Source organism: Diorhabda sublineata, chromosome 1 (assembly GCF_026230105.1).
Source record: "Diorhabda sublineata isolate icDioSubl1.1 chromosome 1, icDioSubl1.1, whole genome shotgun sequence".
NCBI classification, from domain to species: domain Eukaryota; kingdom Metazoa; phylum Arthropoda; class Insecta; order Coleoptera; family Chrysomelidae; genus Diorhabda; species Diorhabda sublineata.
Window position 1 is genome coordinate 16,679,422 of NC_079474.1, and position 20,426 is coordinate 16,699,847.

At 32.9% G+C, this 20,426-nt stretch overlaps 1 protein-coding gene across 2 annotated transcripts; it reads right to left on the reverse strand.

Annotated features, from left to right (window-relative positions):
* Window positions 1–1,437: 1,437 nt before the first annotated feature.
* LOC130447559 (putative phosphoenolpyruvate synthase) lies at window positions 1,438–18,733 on the reverse strand. Of its 2 annotated transcripts, XM_056784436.1 has the most exons (20): window positions 18,543–18,733; window positions 17,485–17,612; window positions 17,290–17,428; window positions 16,721–16,892; window positions 16,558–16,668; window positions 13,551–13,772; window positions 11,759–12,048; window positions 10,383–10,546; window positions 9,699–9,844; window positions 9,383–9,643; window positions 8,851–8,998; window positions 6,813–7,079; window positions 5,586–5,870; window positions 5,140–5,521; window positions 4,838–5,082; window positions 4,624–4,778; window positions 3,305–3,532; window positions 3,040–3,251; window positions 1,707–1,805; window positions 1,438–1,651 (listed from the first exon to the last, which is right to left on the reverse strand). In XM_056784436.1, exons 1-20 carry the CDS (start codon window positions 18,649–18,651, stop codon window positions 1,527–1,529), a joined length of 3,888 nt encoding a protein of 1,295 aa, XP_056640414.1. In that variant the 5' UTR covers window positions 18,652–18,733; the 3' UTR covers window positions 1,438–1,526. The 2 variants fall into 2 exon arrangements, with proteins under 2 accessions (XP_056640414.1, XP_056640421.1); XM_056784443.1 differs by lacking the exon at window positions 13,551–13,772 and having other exon boundaries at window positions 1,447–1,651; window positions 18,543–18,685.
* Window positions 18,734–20,426: the final 1,693 nt, after the last annotated feature.

Here is a 20,426-nt window from a genome sequence, read left to right on the forward strand (position 1 = left end):
TCGTATAACGTAGCGGTTAACATAAAGAATTTTTTTTCACATTTATGGGTAGCTGATAGCAAATTTTTTAATATTTAATACTAATTCTTGTAAATATGTCGTTTATTTGTATACCAGGGGTAAATGAAAATAAGAAAAATAAAATTTTCATCCAAATTTTTTTCTTTTAAATGAATCGTTACATTTTTTAAAATTTCAATATTTTATAAATGGGTACCTCTTGAAAACAATTTACATAGTTGCCATTCTCAATCAATAACCAATTGGATAATATCTGATATTTACTCAATATTTGACACTTACTTACTTTATCACCCCTCGTATAAGACATCAATGAAAATAAACAAATTTTTTTCACATTCTTGGGTAGTTAATAGCAAATTCTTGATTATTCTCTACTAATTCTTGTCTAAAAGTCGTTCATTTGTATACAGGGGATAAATTAGATTATACACAACTTGCAAAAAATAAAATTTTCATTCAAATTTTTTTCTTTTAACCGAATCGTTGAATTTTTTTGAAATTTTGATATATTATAGATAAAAAACTTTTAAAAGTAATTTACAAAGTTGCCATTCTCTACTAATAATCAATTGGATAATATATGATGTTTACTCGATATTTGACACTTACTTACTTTAACACCCTCGTATAAGACACCGATGGAAATAATCAAATTTTTCTCACATTCCTGCGTAGTTAATAGCAAATTCTTGAATATTTAGTAATAATTCTTGTCTAAAAGTCAATTATTTGTATACAGGGGGTAAATTAAATTATACACAACTTGAGAAAAATGAAATTTTCTTTTAAACGAATCGTTGAATTTTTTCGAAATTCCAATATATTATAGATGGATAACTTTTAAAAGAAATTTACATAGTTGTTTTATCAATAACCAATTGGATAAAATATTATATTTCTTCTATGTTTGATACTTATTTACCTTAACTCCCTCGTATCATACTCCGATGAAGGTAATCAATTTTTTCACAATCACGGGTGCCCAATAGGCTTCTCTTGATTAATTAATACCGATATTTGAGAAAAAAATATCTTCTTTATATACAGGGGGTGAATTAGATTTTGTATAACTCGTGAAAAATAACTTTTCTTACAGATAACGAGTTGAATTTAGTTGGAATTCAGATATAAGATTGGTAGAAACCACTTGGATAATTGGAATTCAAATTGTATTCGATAGAAAAAAAATACAATCATCTATAAATTTTTAAAACATTCGAAATGTTTTCACAAAAAGGTGAATTTTTGCTAAATTCTCATTGCTAGTAGATGTCTACTTCCTTGTTATCAACTGATAATATAGAATAATTATAAGCTTTTTACATCATAATGGAATTTATCGTAGCCCCTCGTATAATATCCAATGAGTTTTAATTTGTTATAGTTGTGTGTGTTTTTATAAATAAAATTTAATTTTGAGGGTATTTATCATTTTTAATTATTAAAATATATAATACAATAATAAACAACATATTGAATTTAACGTATTTATCACAACTGCATTAAATTTTTCCCAATTCTCCTCTATTCCCATCTAACTGTACCATATCGCCGGTTTTGAAGTGTTTAGTGGCATTTTGTACTCCTACAATACACGGCAATCCGTATTCTCTAGCTACAACAGCTCCTATGGAAATAATTCGATTCAATATTTTTTTTTTCGTCTAAAATTCATATCATACCATGTGAAACTAAACCTCCCAATTCAGTTACGATTCCTAACAACATAGGAAAATACGGCGACCAACCTATATCCGTACTATAAGTTATCAAAATATCACCTAAAAAGGAAATTCACCCCACGATGGTTAATTGATTAGATAATTTTTGAAAAATTTAAGCAAAGCTAGAGATGCGTTTCTAATAATGGTAGTTATATCAAAATATTCATTATTAGGCATACCAATGACCTGTCAATGTTTTTACAAAATGGCGTCTACGGTTAAACTACAGTGGCTTGACGATCACATGAGAGTGGCTGCCATGTTTAATTCAAACTACGTCACCAAATAAATTATTTTCGTATTTTTTTTTAGTTAAAAATACTATTGAGCTCTTGACAAGTATTTGAAGAAATAAGTTTTGACTTTATAATGGTTATGAGAAAAACAAATGCTAAAATAACATAGTAAGGGTGAAACATAAAGGCCGCTCTCTATCTCTATCAAGCCTGTAGGTTAAACATGTTTATCACCCCTTATAAGAATGTAGTAATTTTCTATCCTTTCAAAGTTAATTGAATTTTTATTATGTAGCCCAGTTTTAACTCTTTTTCTATTTCTTTGATTTTTTCTTATTAAAATCTTCAAATATTAACTATGAAAATTATCATTTTACAATTTAATCAAAAATACTTCAAAAAATTGGTCGTAATCTTAATTTAGGTACATGTAGTATTTTGAATCACGTGGTTTGGAAAACGTGATTGATGCACTGTTAACTTTATAAAATAAAAACTGAGAAAGTAACCAATGGTAATCAACTAACAATGAATGATGAATCGATGTGAAAAAAAAAACAGTTTTATACGTTCATTGTTCATTTTTTGTCATAAATTTATGTAAAATATGAAGATGAAATTGATGCCATTGCATAATTTGTTGATTGCTTTGTTATGCAAAATATCGCTTAAAAGTTTAACAATAAGTAGACTGATAAGGTAAGACATAATTATAGTCAAGTAAAATATAGAAATTATATATAAAAAAAACACCTTACCAGTTCTAAGATAGATTCATAACGTACTTTTTATCAAACATTCAATTTACACTATCACTAAATAATAAACTAAAATTTATCTGAACTTTAAAGACGACACTCAATTTAACACTTGAATTTCTAGGGTTATAATCAAATGACAAGTAAATTCGCGGGAAACTAAAAGGAAAGGGAAAATTAGTCAGCCATATTGTGCGAGCGAAATATTTGAAATTAAAATGATATTTTGGAATATACGCCACAAGAATGTTTATAGAGGATGATTAAGAGGGCCCCGCTAAATATAAAAGTTTTCACCTGTATTCAATTGATTTATTTCATCTAGACTTTTAATCACACACGCTCTGCCCCGAACGATTCCAGTACATACAGGAGTACCTTTACATAGTTCTGTCAAATTTTCTACGAGAATTTTCGAATTATCTTCTTCTGGCTTTGGAACTTCCGGCATTATTTCCGGAAATTCGAGTTTCTTCCATATTGGATATAACTTTTGACGTCTAATAGCTCTAAATAAAATAAAAAATAATAGCAAATCTACAATTTATATTCGTAGATATACTTCGTTATTAACGTTGGATTTCTTTTGTTTATTATCGAACCGATTTCCTCATGAGTAAGATGATAAATTAAATTTTCGGACGGTAATAATCCTTCCAATACCATCGTTTTCCCTAATAGTCTGTACGCTTGTCTCAATTTATCGTAACCTCTAATCATTTCCGATTTGGTTTGTTCTCTACAACCAACTGCTACTCTGATACGTTGTATCAAGAACTTTATTAGGCTCCTAGAATAAACGCCATACATTTGTTTATTATTTAAAACACATAATTAAAAAAGTATATACATATTTAATACGCAACCATATTTGCAGATATGCCTGAGTGATTGCCTAAATTTTAACGGATTATTAACTAAATTTACTTCTAAATATATATAATTGAAACAGCCTCTGGTCTAAGGTAGAGCTATCTTCGTTCCACTGCACGGTGGTTGGCGAAACGAGATAGGGGAGTAAAGAAATATCATCGAGCGATCAGTCTATAATTACTATTTCTATGGTTGAAATTTTATTACGTCACGACAACACCCTCTGTGTGAAAATTAACAACCAATAGATATATTCAAATGACATAACGGTAGTACTGCCACCACGATAGCTGCGTGTTTTTCATAGCTTCTTGACCTTGGCTTTATGGTATTGTTGTGAATTCAAAAATATGTTTTTTTTTTCATTATTTTGTGAAAAAAAACTAGTGATTATTAAATTTTAAATAGAAAGTGTCTAGAGTGTCATTTACTATAAAAAGTTTTTTCAAAATAATTTTAAAACGGCAGTAAACACAGCTCCATAACACTCAAAAAGTATTTCTGAGACCTTATTCACACGCAAAATTTTCTTTTGTTTTGAAATGATGAGAAACTGCACAATGTATATCAATATTAAATTATCCAATTTTGTTTCAAATACTCCATAACTTGATATATAATTATGCTAGCAGATCCATCTAGGGTTCTGAGCGTTAACTACAAAAATGATTCAGCTTTGGGCCATCAGTGTGAAAAGTTCGGCAACGTTCAATCATACGCAACCAGTTGGCAGCACTGCAAAACGGCGACGTTCACTTGTTCTTTTTGTTTGTCAATCGCGTCTCTTAAATAATTTTGTTCAAACAGTTTTTTCCGGTTCCCGAAGTGATAATACATATTATTTAAAATGTGCAATACAAAAAATTGTTTTTAGTGATAAATTAAGTTATTTGGAATAGTTTGAGAGGTAACTAAAGTTTGTTTTATAAAGTTTATATTTTATAAATGGCGACTTGTTGTCAAGTTTTAAAACAAATTATATTCTATAAGTGATTATATATATTATACCTTGTACTTTTCCTTTTTATCGATTTTAGATTATTAACGATATCTTGTAAATTTTTCGTATCTTTTTTAGTCGTTCTTTGATTTTTTACGTTTGCTTGTATCATCGATATTATTAAATCGGGATTTTCTCTCCAAGAAGGTTCCATAATTTCAAACTATAAAAAGAACACGCGTTTAAAAGTTAAAAGACTTTTGGATGATAACATTTTTTTACCTCGTGTAAACTTCTATGTCCATGTTTATCCATAAATTCGTTAAATAGATAGTAGGCTTTGTTAACATGATTTTTTAAAAATTCTACCCCATCGCGAGGACGTAAATTTAAAAATTCATCTGAATATTCTTCTTGATTTATAATTTTAGCAATATCTTCTAAATATTTAGGAATTTCCGCTGATATAACGTCTTCACATGAAGATAAAATACAAGCGAAATCGGAAATATGTTCCGTGGTTAAATCTAGAATAAAGCACATTAAAATATATAGACAGGGTGGTTATAATAATATTTAGTTACCCGATTTTCCTTCAAGCATTATATTCATAGCTATAATTTGATAAAATACGGATACTGCACTAGTTTTAGTGTGACATACGGCGACTTCTCCTAAATTTATTAAACTGTCGTTGATATTTTTGTAAATTCCAGGAACATCATCGGTTTTTTTCAATTTCAATTCGACTCGGTCTACTAATTTTTTGGCATCGCTTACGATGTCGTACCAACTGTTTTTCATTACTCTGTATATATCTTTTAATAAGACGAAAGGTGATGCTATACCGAAACGATTCTTTATAATTTCGTGGATTTTTTTATCTAATACAGGGTGGCCGAATATTGCTAGATCTAATATTAATCCGCTGACGTGGACTTCGGATCGAACGTTTTTGTGAATTGACTACAACGTGAATGTAAAAAAATAATTTTTTTTATACAGTTAGCTTAGAAAAATAATCACTCACAATAGTTATATCTATTAAAGCGTTATGTTGATGGATGATGATTCCTTTGTTGGATAACGGATCGAAATTTACTTGAGCGAATTTTTGTATAGCCCAATCGGTACATCGAACGGAAGTGGAATGTGATAATACGGTCGTTGCTTTCGGTATAACCTCTCTTATGTTGGCGGTTGTGAAAAAAGCCTTTTTAGTCCTTAGAGGAGTATCCATTTCGTGTGACAGTTCGAAATCCGACCAACCATTTAAAGTCGTTATAGGTCGAGATTGAAGCAAATATAATTTATTCTGAAATTATTTTTCACTGATATACACATTTCTGAGATATAGTATCTTAAAGTTTTCGATAAACTTGTAAGATTTGTACCTTAAAAAGGGAAAGCTTTTCAATTTTATGAAGATATATACTAATAATTCTGGGTATATACGAGGGTTGATTGAAAAAAAAAATAAGTATCGAGTACATGTATTAAGAGATTAAGAGATTCTAATTAAAATTCCAGACGCTCAATTCCCGTTTGATAATCGTAGAAGTCGAGTCATATTGATCCCAACCTAATCACCCGACAAGCGAATTTGAGGTGATGGTGATATTTTTGCTGCATTAAACTCGAAGCGGATTGTTTCCATCCCATTCCAGAATGTTTCCAAGATCGGTGGTGATCTGTTTGTCGAGTAGATCGTTGACGTCTCTTGGGAACACCAGCGTTAACCTCAAACTTCAACCGGTATGTACATCGAAAGCGATCTGGATGGATCGATCTTTTTGAAATCTGCTAAGCCAGTGGATAAGACGACAAACCGTACGTAGAAGGTTGTCATATCAAATCCTGCCAAAAGTCTTCGATATTTCAAGTGGGATTGCTCTAAATTGCCCATATTTCTCTAGGCCAGAAGGTCCCTGGTTTATTATTGATGATGTTAACAGTCTCAAGATATCTCAAGAATAAATGAAATATATATGAAAATGAAAATAAATTAATAACGAACGATTAGGATTTTGTAGGTTAATTAAAGTACACTGGTAGCCCTTTGTGTCTAATATTTGATAGAATTTCACTCGTTTCTTGCGAAAAAATCCGAATTTTTGAGATACAGAACGTCAAATATCAAATTTCGAAAAAAATGATATGACTTGGGTTATAATAATAGTTTATTTTATCGCGAATTTTCGAACAAGTTTAGTACCCAACAAATGAAAATTTTCGTAATATTCAGAATGATATTCACCTTGTAAAAAGCCCATTCGATATCTCTCGGATTTCCAAACGCCTCCTCGAGTAAAACACCAACTTTCCCCAATTCCACTGCTTGTTTATCACTTATACTCCATGATTCTTTACAATTTCTGTTATCAACACTTTCTTCTAAACCAACGGACGTTATTTCAAGCACTTTATTTTTCGATCCCAAAATTTTTTCCAAGACACACACTTTTCCGTCCCAAGTCCTGTTTAAAATGAAAGTATCCGGATCGCTGTCTCCGGAAACCACCGTCTGGAAATCTCGAAATCAGTTCAGAATCAGTACATATAAGATTACTTATGGAAGTCCCCCGATAAAATTTTTCGTATGATTTGAATGAATTAAAAATAAAGAGAGAGAATATACATGTGAGTGAGAGACATTGAGAGAAAGGGAGATATTGAATAAAGAAAACGAGAGAAAGAAAGAGAAGGTGAGAAAAACAGAGAGATTAAAAAAGTAAGACTAAATAAAGGAATAACGAGAGAGAAAAAGATGGAAATCAAGACAAACAATAAGAAGATAAAGATTTACAAAAGAAGACAGAGGAATTGAGAGACAGAGAGATATTGAAAAAAGTGAGAGGTATAAATTGGGGAAAAAGTAAAGAGGGAGGATTTTCGAAGGAGATAAAGAGAAAGAAATTGAGAGAAAAAAAGTGGCAGAGGGACATTGAGAGAAAATTAGAATGACACAGGTAGAAAGAGATTGAAAAGAAATCATAGAAAGAAATTGGGTAAAAGAGTGAAGATGGAGAGATTTTGAAAGAGCGAGAGGAGAAGGGGAAGTGAGAAAAAGTGAAGAGGGAGATATCTCAAAAGTGAGAGATAGAGAACTTGGATGAAAAGAAAGTGGGAGTGAGACATTGAGAAAGTTGAATTGACAGAAGTAGAAAGAGATTGAAAAGGAATGAGAGAAAGAAATTGGGTAAAAGAGCATGGAGATATTTCGAAAGAGCGTGGGGAGGGGGTGATTTGGAAAAAAGTAAGGCATTGAGAGAGATGGGAGAAATTGAGAACAAGTGAAGAGGGAGATATTTCGAAAGAGATAGAGATGAGAAAATTGAGAGAGAGAGAATGGGAGAGAGACATCGAGAGAAAGTTAGATCGACAGAAGTAGAAAGAGATTGAATAGAAATTGGGTAAAAGAGGATGGAGAGATTTCAAAAGAGAGAGGGGATTTGGGGGGGTTCGGCAAAATTGGAATTTTCAGAGAGGTAGGGAGGGATTGAGAAGAAGTGAGACAGGGGAATTGAGAAAAATTAAAGAGGGAGAGAAAGAAGTTGAGAAAAAGACAGTGGGAGTGAGGAATTTAGAGAAAGTTAGATCGAAAGAAGTAGAAAGAAATTGGGTAAAAGAGGATGGAAAGATTTCGAAAGAGAGAAGTTTGAGAAAAAGTGAGACATTGAGAGAGCTATGGAGGGATTGAAAAGAAGTGAGAGGAAAATTGAGAAAAGGAAAGAGAGATTGAGAATTGGAAAGAAAGATATATGGAGAAAGAGATAGACAGGGATTGCAAGAAAAAAGGAGACATCGACAAGAAGCGATAGACTGAGACTAAGAGAGATATAGAGGGAGTGAAATTGAGAAAGATAAACAGAGAATAGGTTTCGCCATTGTACATATGGTTTCTATGGGTTCGAACGTATGAACGGTTGGTTTTTCAATTGATTCGATCACGCGATTCAATATGGCGTTTGTGGGCAACCATTTGCATTAAAACTATGGAGGGTTTTGGGTTTATTTGGATTGGTATCGAGTTAATTTGACTTTATTTTGTTATAAAATGCTTTTCACGTCGCCGACTATTGAAAAAAAATACCAAGGTACGAATGATATTCGAGAATATTAATGATTACGAAAATGCAAAACATGAAACAGTAGCTTCATCGTTTTTATATAAATTTGATTGAAGCGGGAAATTATTCAATTATAAAAGAAACAAATGATGATCTGTTTGCCCACAGTCGCCATAATTGTAAAATTGTAAATTGACATCTCAACTTTTGTACCCATTAACATACCTCTCCGAGACCGAAATTAGAGGTAATGACCATTTGAGATGGATTCGAAGTTGATGGGTGGCATGTAAATAGTACACCAGCCGAATCAGCCTTCACCATTTTTTGTACCACAACAGCCATTTCGGTTATAACCGGTAAACCGTGCTGCCTGAAAGATTATAAATATATACAGAGTACAACAAAAAAGTAGGTCATAATACTGATAAGTAAGAGTGAGATAAATATATTAGTTGTAAGGATTTTGTCAAAAATTTCGGATTAAAACTGTTTTACAAAATAATTTCGTTTTTTATTGTACCTTCCCTCGTAATCCATAAAAAGCATTTCCACAAATGAAAATATGAAATATTCTACGTCTTTTCGGGTATGTTACGAGGTACATTCAGAAAATAAGATCTTTGTCCTCGCCGAAATGCTTTACGTGCAACAGGAATTTCTTCAGATTCAAGAAAAAGTGAAAATCGTTGAAAGCAATTGACACTTTTACTTTAAAGAGAAAAATATCTGGATGTACCTCGTACATATTACTTACCATCTATATTGAACGCTCTGGTAAGTATACAGCGAAGCCCAACAAGCTAAAACCTTATTCAGAATCTCAGTTTGATTGCGACAGGCAAGGAACGTTTCGTTTTGTCCCGCCGCGGATAAATCTTCAGAGTCTTCTCCAATAGCGGAAGATCGTACAGCCCAACCAAAAAATTCTGTTTCTTTCGAATATTTTTCTAATTGAGTGTCGATTTCTTTGCGAACATTGGGGTGAATCGAGTCTCGCTTGAAGGTTTCGACTACCCTAAAATAATTAGAACGATAAGAAATTTCCCGATGAAAAATTGATTTCCTTTTACTTTCCGCAAGCTTCTTTCAAGTGTCCATCTAATTTTCCGCAGCAAATTCGATTTAAGGCTTCTACGAGGTTAGACAACTCTGTATTTTTTGACAGATGTAGATTGTACGCTTTGACAGTTACTATGAAACCTTCGGGAACGCTAAACTAAAAGAGAAATCATCAGAAATGGAATGGATTAAACAGTTTTTGGTAACACACCACTGGGATTTGAAAAAACACTGGTTCGTGTCATTGTTTGACCTAATATAGTTTTTTTGCTACAATACGAGGGCGGTTTGATACTATGTTCATTATAGTGTTAGTTTCTACCATGTTTTTGATGTCATCTGTCAAAATTTTACATAAATTCTCGATTTGGTGCGGAGATGGAGGAGGACAGTAAATACCCAAAAACCCGAAGCTATAGAAGATTTCTTCCAGGCAAATTTCGCCTGGTGCTTTGGGGACAACACCTCGTGATCCGCAGACAATGTTTTGTAGTCGAAACCTGCTCCCAACAAAGCAAAACCGTTCTTTCGCCCAAAGTCACAGTGTTTTGGGATTCTAATGATGTAATTTTCTCTCTAATCTTAATCTCCTCCCCCCGATTCCAGACAAACGAATAAGTGATTGCAGACTTTTCTATTGAAAATTTACTCTATATTAAACCGCCCTCGTATCGTACGTTTCATTCTTCACTTACCATCGATGAATTTAATGAAACTAACAATGCCAACGAATTTCCTTTTCCCCCAGTAAGATTTAATATCAGAGATTCTTCTTCGTCTATATTAGTTACTAATTTTTCCGGTAAATGATCTACTTTTTTATCGCACAATTTTGGTTTTGGTATGAACATTTCATCACCTTTATTAGAAATAAAATATTTACGTTAATAAATACTTAAAACTTCATGAGATTCCGAATCAGTTTAAGGACCGATCGCATGCGCATTTACAAAATTATCGTTCGCGAGAGGGTGAAGTCATCGATTCGCCAACAACAAATTTGAGAGGGCACGATCCTAAAATGATTCGGAATTCGACACGCGAACAACGCTTATAATTATCAATTCGAAAAACATATCACTTTATATCGTTCAGATTGTCTTAAATCGCTTGCCAATATTAAAACCAACTCCAAATCTACGCGTCCTTCCCTTATATTTACTTTTACGATGCTCTAGAACATTGTAGAACCTTTCAGAATGAATACTGATAAACAACTGTCTACAGAAACAACTGTATTGGTAACTACTCAATAGATGAAGGTAGACACAAATTTTTTATAGTTTAGTATAGTTCTACAGTAAATTATGCCCAACCCAGTCAGACGGCGTACGGCTGTGTCCTTGTTTATACTGCTTACAATTATAGTTTTCACTGCAGTAAATTATGCCCAACCTAGTCAGACGGCATGCGGCTGTGTCCTTGTTTATACTACTTACAATTATAGTTTCCACTACAGTAAATTAAGCCCAACCCAGTCAGACGGCGTACGGCTGTGTCCTTGTTTATACTGCTTACAATTATAGTTTTCACTGCAGTAAATTATGCCCAACCTAGTCAGACGGCATGCGGCTGTGTCCTTGTATATACTACTTACAATTATAGTTTCCACTACAGTAAATTAAGCCCAACCCAGTCAGACGGCGTACGGCTGTGTCCTTGTTTATACTACTTACAATTATAGTTTTCACTGCAGTAAATTATGCCCAACCTAGTCAGACGGCATGCGGCTGTGTCCTTGTTTATACTACTTACAATTATAGTTTCCACTACAGTAAATTAAGCCCAACCCAGTCAGACGACGTACGGCTGTGTCCTTGTTTATACTACTTACAATTATAGTTTTCACTGCAGTAAATTATGCCCAACCCAGTCAGACGGCGTGCGGTTGTGTCCTTGTTTATACTACTAACAATTATAGTTTCTACTGCAGTAAAAATTTGAAAATTCAAACGTGATAATTCAAAATTTAATTGTAATGTTTGTGCATTCGAAATAACTATTGAAAGTAAAAATTGGACATAACCTCACATTGTTAATTATTGTTTAAACAATTAGAAGTTTCTCTTACCTTGTTGCGCATACCAAAATTCAACGATTGCTTTACCGCTGTTGACATTGACGATACAATCAGCCGTCATTGTGTAATATTCGAATCCGTATTTAGTATTATTACACGAAGAAACAAGACTTCTTTTATTCAAATGCAATATTATTTTGTAAATTTTGTTATTAGCTTTCACGTCGGTTTTTATACAATCTGGAAAATTTTTATTTTCGCCTATATGTCGCATTTGGTAATTTACCTTACTAAGAGGGTATTTTTTGTCGTTGCTGAGTAAAACGAACCCGTAAACAAATCTGAAATTTCAAAAAAAATTAGTTATTTGTAAATACGTTATATTTTTCAGCGACCTTCTTATGAAAAAAGAAAGACTATTTGGTCTTGATATAGGAAAACTTTTCTTCTGCAGGGTTGCGATTTACTTTCATCGTAAGCAAGTGGGGCTGTATCGTCAGCTAGTGAACCGATTCACCATGTTACATACAGAAAACCCGTAGAAAACACCATCGATCGACGAGGGGTGTGGTGTATGGCTATGTTAAAGGATAAAAATTCTCACGCCGCCTCCGGTGATTACTGCAAATAATAACACCCCAATCGGAAAAACAGAGTGCAAAATAAACTTCTGACCATTTCTATATACAATTATTTATATATATTTTTTCCATGACTTCCGTTTTTTATTATCTATGGCAACACTGATGTCAATATGTCAATCTGATATTGTTTTCTCCAGTCAAGTCCCCTTGGTCGAGCTTTCCTTGGTCTCTGGAGGGGATTGAAGTCACGAAATGTCCTCAGATCATACTTAATGTGGTTGCGTTTATTATTCTTCGTGTTGACAGCTTTTTTATGCTTTAAATTCCGTGTGAATACACTTTTTTGTTATGTTTTCATTTCTTTTGGTAAAAAACAATTCACGCTTTGTTTAATTATAAACCTTGTTCGTTAACGTAAATTCCGAAACTACCTTTTAAATGTTTAACAATATTATGAACGTAACTTTGTACCTTGTCCTCACTTCAGTTCAATTTAGATCATATTGGTTTTTATCGACCATGGGGGAATTTGTAGAGGGTTTAATCTATCTTGGAAGTAGACGTAATTTCATAAGAAATCTTCTAGACCATAATTAGCAGTTGAAGCAGAGGATAAGAAAGTTTCCTTTAGATTTAGAGGAAAGTGCTGATCCAAGGGAATGAAAAGAGTGTCTTTGGCTTGTTTATTTAGTGGAAATAACGAGCAAGAAGTTTTACTCTCGGTGTATTAGGATTGTTGACGACAATCACTTGAGTTTTTTTAAAAAAAATGGAGAATCCCCTTTAATTTTTTGCACGAATCCGAGAATTGGGTCAGGAAATTTTGGGATTGAGCATCGAGAAAGCGTAGTGGGGTATCGTTGAGGGTCTCGAGGCAATCGCATAATTAGAAGCTGTGACATACCAGACCAGATCGAATATTTTCTGGAGATCCGTGAAGATGGCAGAGGCGTATTAATCTGGTTATTATAGTTTGAATATTGGTTGTTGTGAATTCAAATTGGAATTTTGGAATTGTTTGTGCTCAGAGCATAAGTTCCAGATTCTGTTAGGGATCAGACGTTTAAATACTTTACTCTGGACGCTGATTTTGAAATCAGATGAATTTTTGATTTTCTAACGCCAAAAAAATCTTCTCAAATACTGAGATCTTACCTTTAGTACTTATATACAGAGTGTGATTGGATTTAGATTAAAAAAATCGATCCTGAGAATTAAGTGAGACTTACGTAATATAATTTTTAAGTAAATAAACTTACTGAATGCTATTATCTATTAAACATTTGACTGTAATGTTGAAAATATTTCCATATTCGTCTATAATTAGAAATTTCGCGGTGTTTTTCATTGAAAATCTATCGCTGATTCCTTTAATCCTACATCTGTTACCAGGAATATTTAGAATTAAATTTTCGGTGTAAGAATCCCCTTTTATAAATCCCTTGAGGGCGCCCAATTGTTCGAAACCATATTGAGGTATACTGAAATACATTTTTTTATATCTGCTTCAAAATTTACGTCACTAAAATTTATGTAATCGCTACATTTCAATTTCTATTGAAATCATTATTAAATTTTTTGGGGAGAGTACGATTCGCGATTTAACAGCGGATTTGGCTTAACCCAGCCAAAATAAATCGGAAATGAAGAATGAAATTTTTCGATATCTCGTTTCATTTTCGAGATATCGATACTAAAGTTATAATCAAACGTTAGTTCAAAATTCGCTTTATTGAACAGATGGCGTTCAATACTTCGTTTCAAATGAATATTTTATCACTTCAAATTCAATATGATCTTGTAATCTTCCCCCCTCCAAACTCGTCCGTTTCTCGCGACCTGTGGGTTTTGGGCAGACCAGGGCCCGGAGTCGAAGGGGCGAAGCCCCCCCGTAAGAAAAATAAATAATAAAATAAAACTGGAATAATCCTACCGCGAAGAAAATTTTTTTAGACAATTTTGGCTGTAAAAAATTCACGATTTTTGAATTTTTTACACTCAAAGTGCACCACGAGAAGGTTAGGTTAGGTAAGTTAGTTAAGTTAGATTAGGTTTGGTTAGGTTAGTTTACGTTACGTTAGGTTAGGTTAGGTATTAAATAAAAATAAATTTTTCCAACTTCAATTATCGATATGTCGAAAACGAGATATCGAAAAATGTTCTTCTTCATTTTCGACTTATTTTGTGTCGATTTATGGCATAGTCAAATCCAGGCGCCACGGAAATCGTACTCGTGCCAATTTTTTCATAGTACCTCGTACATATTAATAAAAAAATGAGAAAAATTTCGAAATAATTGCAACTGTTTTTAGTCTTGATAAGAAATACGTAAAGTCGTGTGACTAATTAGAAAAAAAAGTTTTTTGCCAAAAATAAAGTTTTTTTTATCAATGTTATCTCCTTCAAGAGAAATTCAATCATTCCAACTTCTCAAAGCCGTGTTTTTAGAAAGATTTGCCTTGTGCCTCAAAATAGGCTGCAGTTTCAGAAGTTACTTCTTCATTTGAGCTGAATTTATTACCAAATAACATTTTTTTCATATCAACGAATAGCTAGTAGTCTCTGGAGGTCAGATCTGGACTATACGGTAGATGAGGAAGCAATTCGTTCAATTTAACCATCGACTTGTGAATCGGTACGTTATCTTAGTGAAACAGTGTTTTTCCTTTAATTTTTGAATTCCAATGATCCAACAGCTCTCTGTAGTATTCTCTATTTATTGTTTCTCAATTTTTGAGATAGTCGATGTACAATATTCCATGCGCATCCCAAAATACTGAAGCTACAACCTTCCCAGTTGACTGTTGTGCCTTTGGACGTGGTTAACCGTCTGCAGTCTACTCAGATGATTTTAGTTTTTATTCCAAAGTGAAATGAGGGATCCATTTTTCATCTATTGTCACGTATCAACCCAAAAAACATGCCCAAACATTATTCTGAATCATCAACACTTTGTTCTTTATCGACTGTGAGTAAACGCGGCATCCATTTTGAAAAAACTTCCTCATATAACCAATTTGCGGACTTTTTTGATGTTTTTTTGGAATAATCACCATCATCCAAATAAAACTTCTGAAGTCATTGCTGAGCTTGTACAATATTTTTTTTCATCAAGAAACAACTAACTCCACGACATTTTTTCGAATCCATTATTTCACCTAAATAACTGTCAATTTTTTCGACCAATCAAAATTTAATATATAATCTTTCAAAAGTTGGTACTTCATAAACGTCATACAGATTTGACAATGGCATCGCCATCTGTATGTGAGTCACACGACTTAATAAGTGAAGAGATACTGTGAAAGTATAAAATAACAAAGGATTCTGCCGTTTTCAGCGGCATCCCATTACCAAAATAACAATATAAATTAATATCGAATTATAATCGTTTATCTTGAAATATAGGGGTTAATACAGGGTGTAGTACGAAAATTTTTAACGAAAAGTAATGACAGAAACAGTTATGTTGAAGTTGTAGGTTATAGATGACGCTGAGATCGAATATAAAGTTGTTCTGTATTTGAAGTTTGAAGGGAATCGATTGTTATTTATTGGTTAGAATTTCACGAATTTTTTGGTTTAGGACAACATCATATTCGAACTGAGTGTCAATCATAACTGGACATGTTTCGATATCAAAATTTTTCGATTCTCGATACCGATAGCTAAAAATCGATTCTGTACACCGATACCTAAAAAATCGATTCTTGATTCTCGATTTCGATACCGATACTATCGATGTATAGTAGCCCCACGTAAAAAAAATCTCTTACTAGAAACATATTCATAATGTGTGTGAACAACCTACAAGCCAATTTTAAAATATATTTAATAAAAAAACAATGGTTTAATAAAAATTATTCTGAAATTAAATTGGACCAATCCTTAACAAAGGGAAACACTTGGTCTACGTTAACCTCATCAATCATCATTTTGACAAATGATTTTTCAAAATATAGTAATTTCATTTTGATAACAATATAAACTGGGTTGAAAAATAATTTTTCCGTCCATTTACTGGTATCGATCTCAATTTTTTGCGATCGATTCTCGATACTGATCCCAATGTCCAAGAATCGGTGGTATCAAGAATCGATTCATTCCTAAACATAACCTACAAAATTTCAACATAACTGTATCCGCCATTACTTTTGATTTAAGCTTTTTGCGCCACGCCCTGTATATCAATGGTGACCGTTCTATTTTAACCTAGTTCAAATAAATTCATGGAAATTATTTATTATTATATAATATAGAACTTACATGTTCTCTTTCCACGAACCGTCTCTCCAACGGCAACTAGCTAAAGAATTTGCGTACATCGTGGTGTCTATATCTTGGGGGAAATAATGCGGGGAACAGAACGAAGTGAAACTATAAAATTTCAACACTAGAATAAACAATCGATTCATTTTCGATTACTTACATGAAATTGAACTGTACATGTTCAATTTTTTCGAAACCTGTTTCGGAAATATTTTTCAACAAACCGTTAAATGTGATTCTCAATTTTCTGAACGGTTCCAACGTTTCTATACACAGTCCGGCGATTTTCCAAGCGGTTTTTGGTAAGCTAGTTTGGACGCTTCCTTTTTCGCCTGTAAAAAAATTTTACGAGGGTGCTATATAAGTTTTGAGATCGAATCTTTTAATTGATTATAACTCCATAATTGGACACTTCAATTTCAATTGACATAACCAGCTATTGAGACGTGGAAAACGAGGTAAGAGCTAGAGCAAATAAGGTCGCGGGACGTTTTCGAAACGTAGTATGGCGGACAAACTCTTAACACAACAAAGACACGAATTTATATCAGAAATAAGACCAGAAATATTATGAATAAAAAAACAAATCTTGGATATCGTAGAAGAAACAGACGTTGGACCTATTACGGAAAAAAGAGGGAAAAGAAAAAGTCTTAACAAGTTACCACGTGTTTAAATTGAGACGTATGATTTTTCACATATGAAAACCGACATTATTTGTATACTTACCAGGGAAAACGTACGTGTTGCCATCTTTTAGCCTTAGATGTAAACTAGCTTCCGCTATTTTTTCAATTCCTATTTCTAATTTGAAATTTAGAGAATTGCCATCGGAGTCTATACCGTGAAACGTTTGAGTATCTATACTCTGAAAAAAAAGTTTGAATATATTTTTTCAAAATTGTTTTCATTTTTATTTTATACCTCTAAATTCGGTGAAAATATTTCCGTTTCTAGTCTTTCTTTTAATTTTTTTAACCGATTCTTATATTTTGTTTGATGTTTTCTTATCTCTTTTTTGGCTGCGATTAATTTTATCAAATAAAACCAATCTAGAAGAAAAATAAACATTCTGTATATAACTGGCAATTCTTGAACCGTTCTTGACGTCATTGAAATTAATCGAAAAAACTATAATTCTGAAACAATCTGAGTCTAGCAATTATTGTACATTCTAGACGTCATTGCATTTAAACGAAAAAGATTTTAGTTCTGGGACAATCTGTACATAACAACCAATTATTTAACCATTTTAGGCATAATTGATATTGACCGAAAGAAAAACTATAATTCTGAAATAACCTGTACATAACATTCGATTATTGAACCATTTTAGACGTCATTGAATTTAAACGTAAAAGACTAATTTTGAGACAACCTGTACATAACTAGCAATTATTAATAAGTACGCCTCAATCTTACGGTATGTCACATGATGACATTATTATATCAGCTTACGTACAGTATCGATGTTTTCCGACATAACAGCCGATTTTGGACGACCTTCAAAAATTCATCCTGTAGCGAAGTGCAACTACAATTAAAAATCGAAGCGAAATTATCCCACGAAAATTTAATTCCAAGTAAACAACTCAAATAGCACTCGTATGTCAACACGTTCTAAGTACGTTCACAATTAGAAATGTCAAACTTCGTGATAGAAATGTCAGATTTGACATATTCACATCGGTGTTGTCATATCTCAAAACTTAAGTATCAATCCTCGTATCTGTAGAGAACTCCTAACATCATAATACAAAACAACTCTCACTACCGGTTATATAAGAAAAAAAAACGATTGTTCACCCCACGGTCGCCATTTTGACGTCGATCAGCTGTTTTCTTAGATTACCCAAATTACTGATTGCATCAGATGTGGTTACGTCATTATGCACATGCGTGACATATGAAGAGCGAACGATTCTTCGTGTTTTTATAGTGAATGTGTTGATCAGATTTAGATAGTAATAAAAACGGCTTACCTGTTTGATAATAAACACTTTTAGAATTTGTTTTAAATAACAAAAAGTACAATAAAACCGGTAGACACAACAAACTCGTATAAAACAATAAATTAAATAAACATTCCATTGTGCAATTAATATACTTTATGATATTTAAGCGGAATGGGAATCAATTATTTCATTGAATATTACAATATCTTATCTCTATTAAACTTTGTCCCTGTTTCTATGTAGTTGATACCAGGTATACCAAAAACGCTGTTGTACAAACATTTATTTATCTTGGAACTATTAATTAATTTTTATTATATTAATTTATGAATAAAATCCTTGTAGTAAATACGAAATATGAACGAGAAGGTTATCTCTAGTTAAATATTCTACGATTGTATACGAGGGTCAATTGCTGTTCGTTAGTCTCGCTAAAACTCGACAACGGCTAGACAGATTTGCCCAATTTTCGCCTTGAATTATTTGTGGAAGTCCAGAGAAGGTTTGACAGGTGAATAAATATGAAATTGCTCGGAATTAAATGAAAAAAAAAATAATTTTGTTTTTCCTTGATGTTTTGTCACGAATTAAATTTCTGAACGCAACCATAATATTTGACATTTGACAACCAACTAATATGTCGATCGATACATCAGACGCAGAGTGCATTCTTCTATCTTTGTAACGATTTCGTGAAACGTGCATGAGAACTTAGATGATCCTTTGTGATAGTGTCATTTCAATTTATGTGCTCTCCTTTTGTTGATATTTTGTGATAGTGACACTTTACTACTAAGCGCGCGAGAACTCACTTTAATTTATCACAATTAGTCCAGTCAAATTAGGTGAATATCTCGGAAAATCGACATACCCACCATATTAACACTTAGAAACTTGTTTTTTCGCATCCTAAAACTTTTCTCGAAATTCACATATAATTGGATGATCCCAAGTTTGCAAGTCGAGGGGTCAAAGGTTACAAAAATCGAGCACACGAAAAAAGCGCGCGGTCAGAAAATTATCTGAGATCAACTGGTAATCTCGATCAAAAACTCGTAATATTAAGGTTTATAGAGTTCTAATTTATACTCTCTTCTTCTACTACTCCATCTTCTTCTTTTTCTTCTTCTTCATCATCGTCGTCATCGTGCCTCTGCTGCAGAATTTCAATTTCCTCTTCATTATCATTTTCGAAGACATTCGTTTTCAAATAACTCATGATTTCTGGGTCAAAGATTCTATCATCATTAATATCGATCTGAGACGAGCTTGTCCATTACACTGACCACAAGCTGAAGAGCACTGCAACCTCGCTTTCCTGCACCCATATCTTGAGCCACAGCCATTTTTGCACTTACAGAAAAATAGTCATGATAGGTTCCAGGAATTGTCCAAACCCATTCCCGGTGTTCAGAATCACGCCCTAACCAAATTTCATTTCGATAAAAAACGCGATTGAAATATTGGTGAACTGCTTCACTCGTTGGTGGAATATTTGATAACTGCACAGGTTTATTCGATTTTGATGACTCAACTGTCCCACGGAGTTTTTAAATTCACTAGAATTGCCTGAATTACCACCCAAAAATTTGCAATAAACGTTTACTATTTCCGGTACGTCTAGTCTTTGCTATAACCATAAATAAATCGCAAGGCCAGTCATCGGAAGTTTGCGGAAACAGCTTAGAGGTTAGGTTAAGGTTTCGCGTATGGACAATTATAAGTTTAGAAGTAGTTGTTTACTAGTTTGTAGTTTATCAGAAAGCTTTAAATTGCTACATGACATATTCACATTAATGAGGAGCGTGATACACCTATGGATTACGAATGCTTTATCATTTTATTACTCTCTCATCTATAACCTACATAATTTGTAATCTCGCAATTAAAATAAAACAAATACTTTTACTA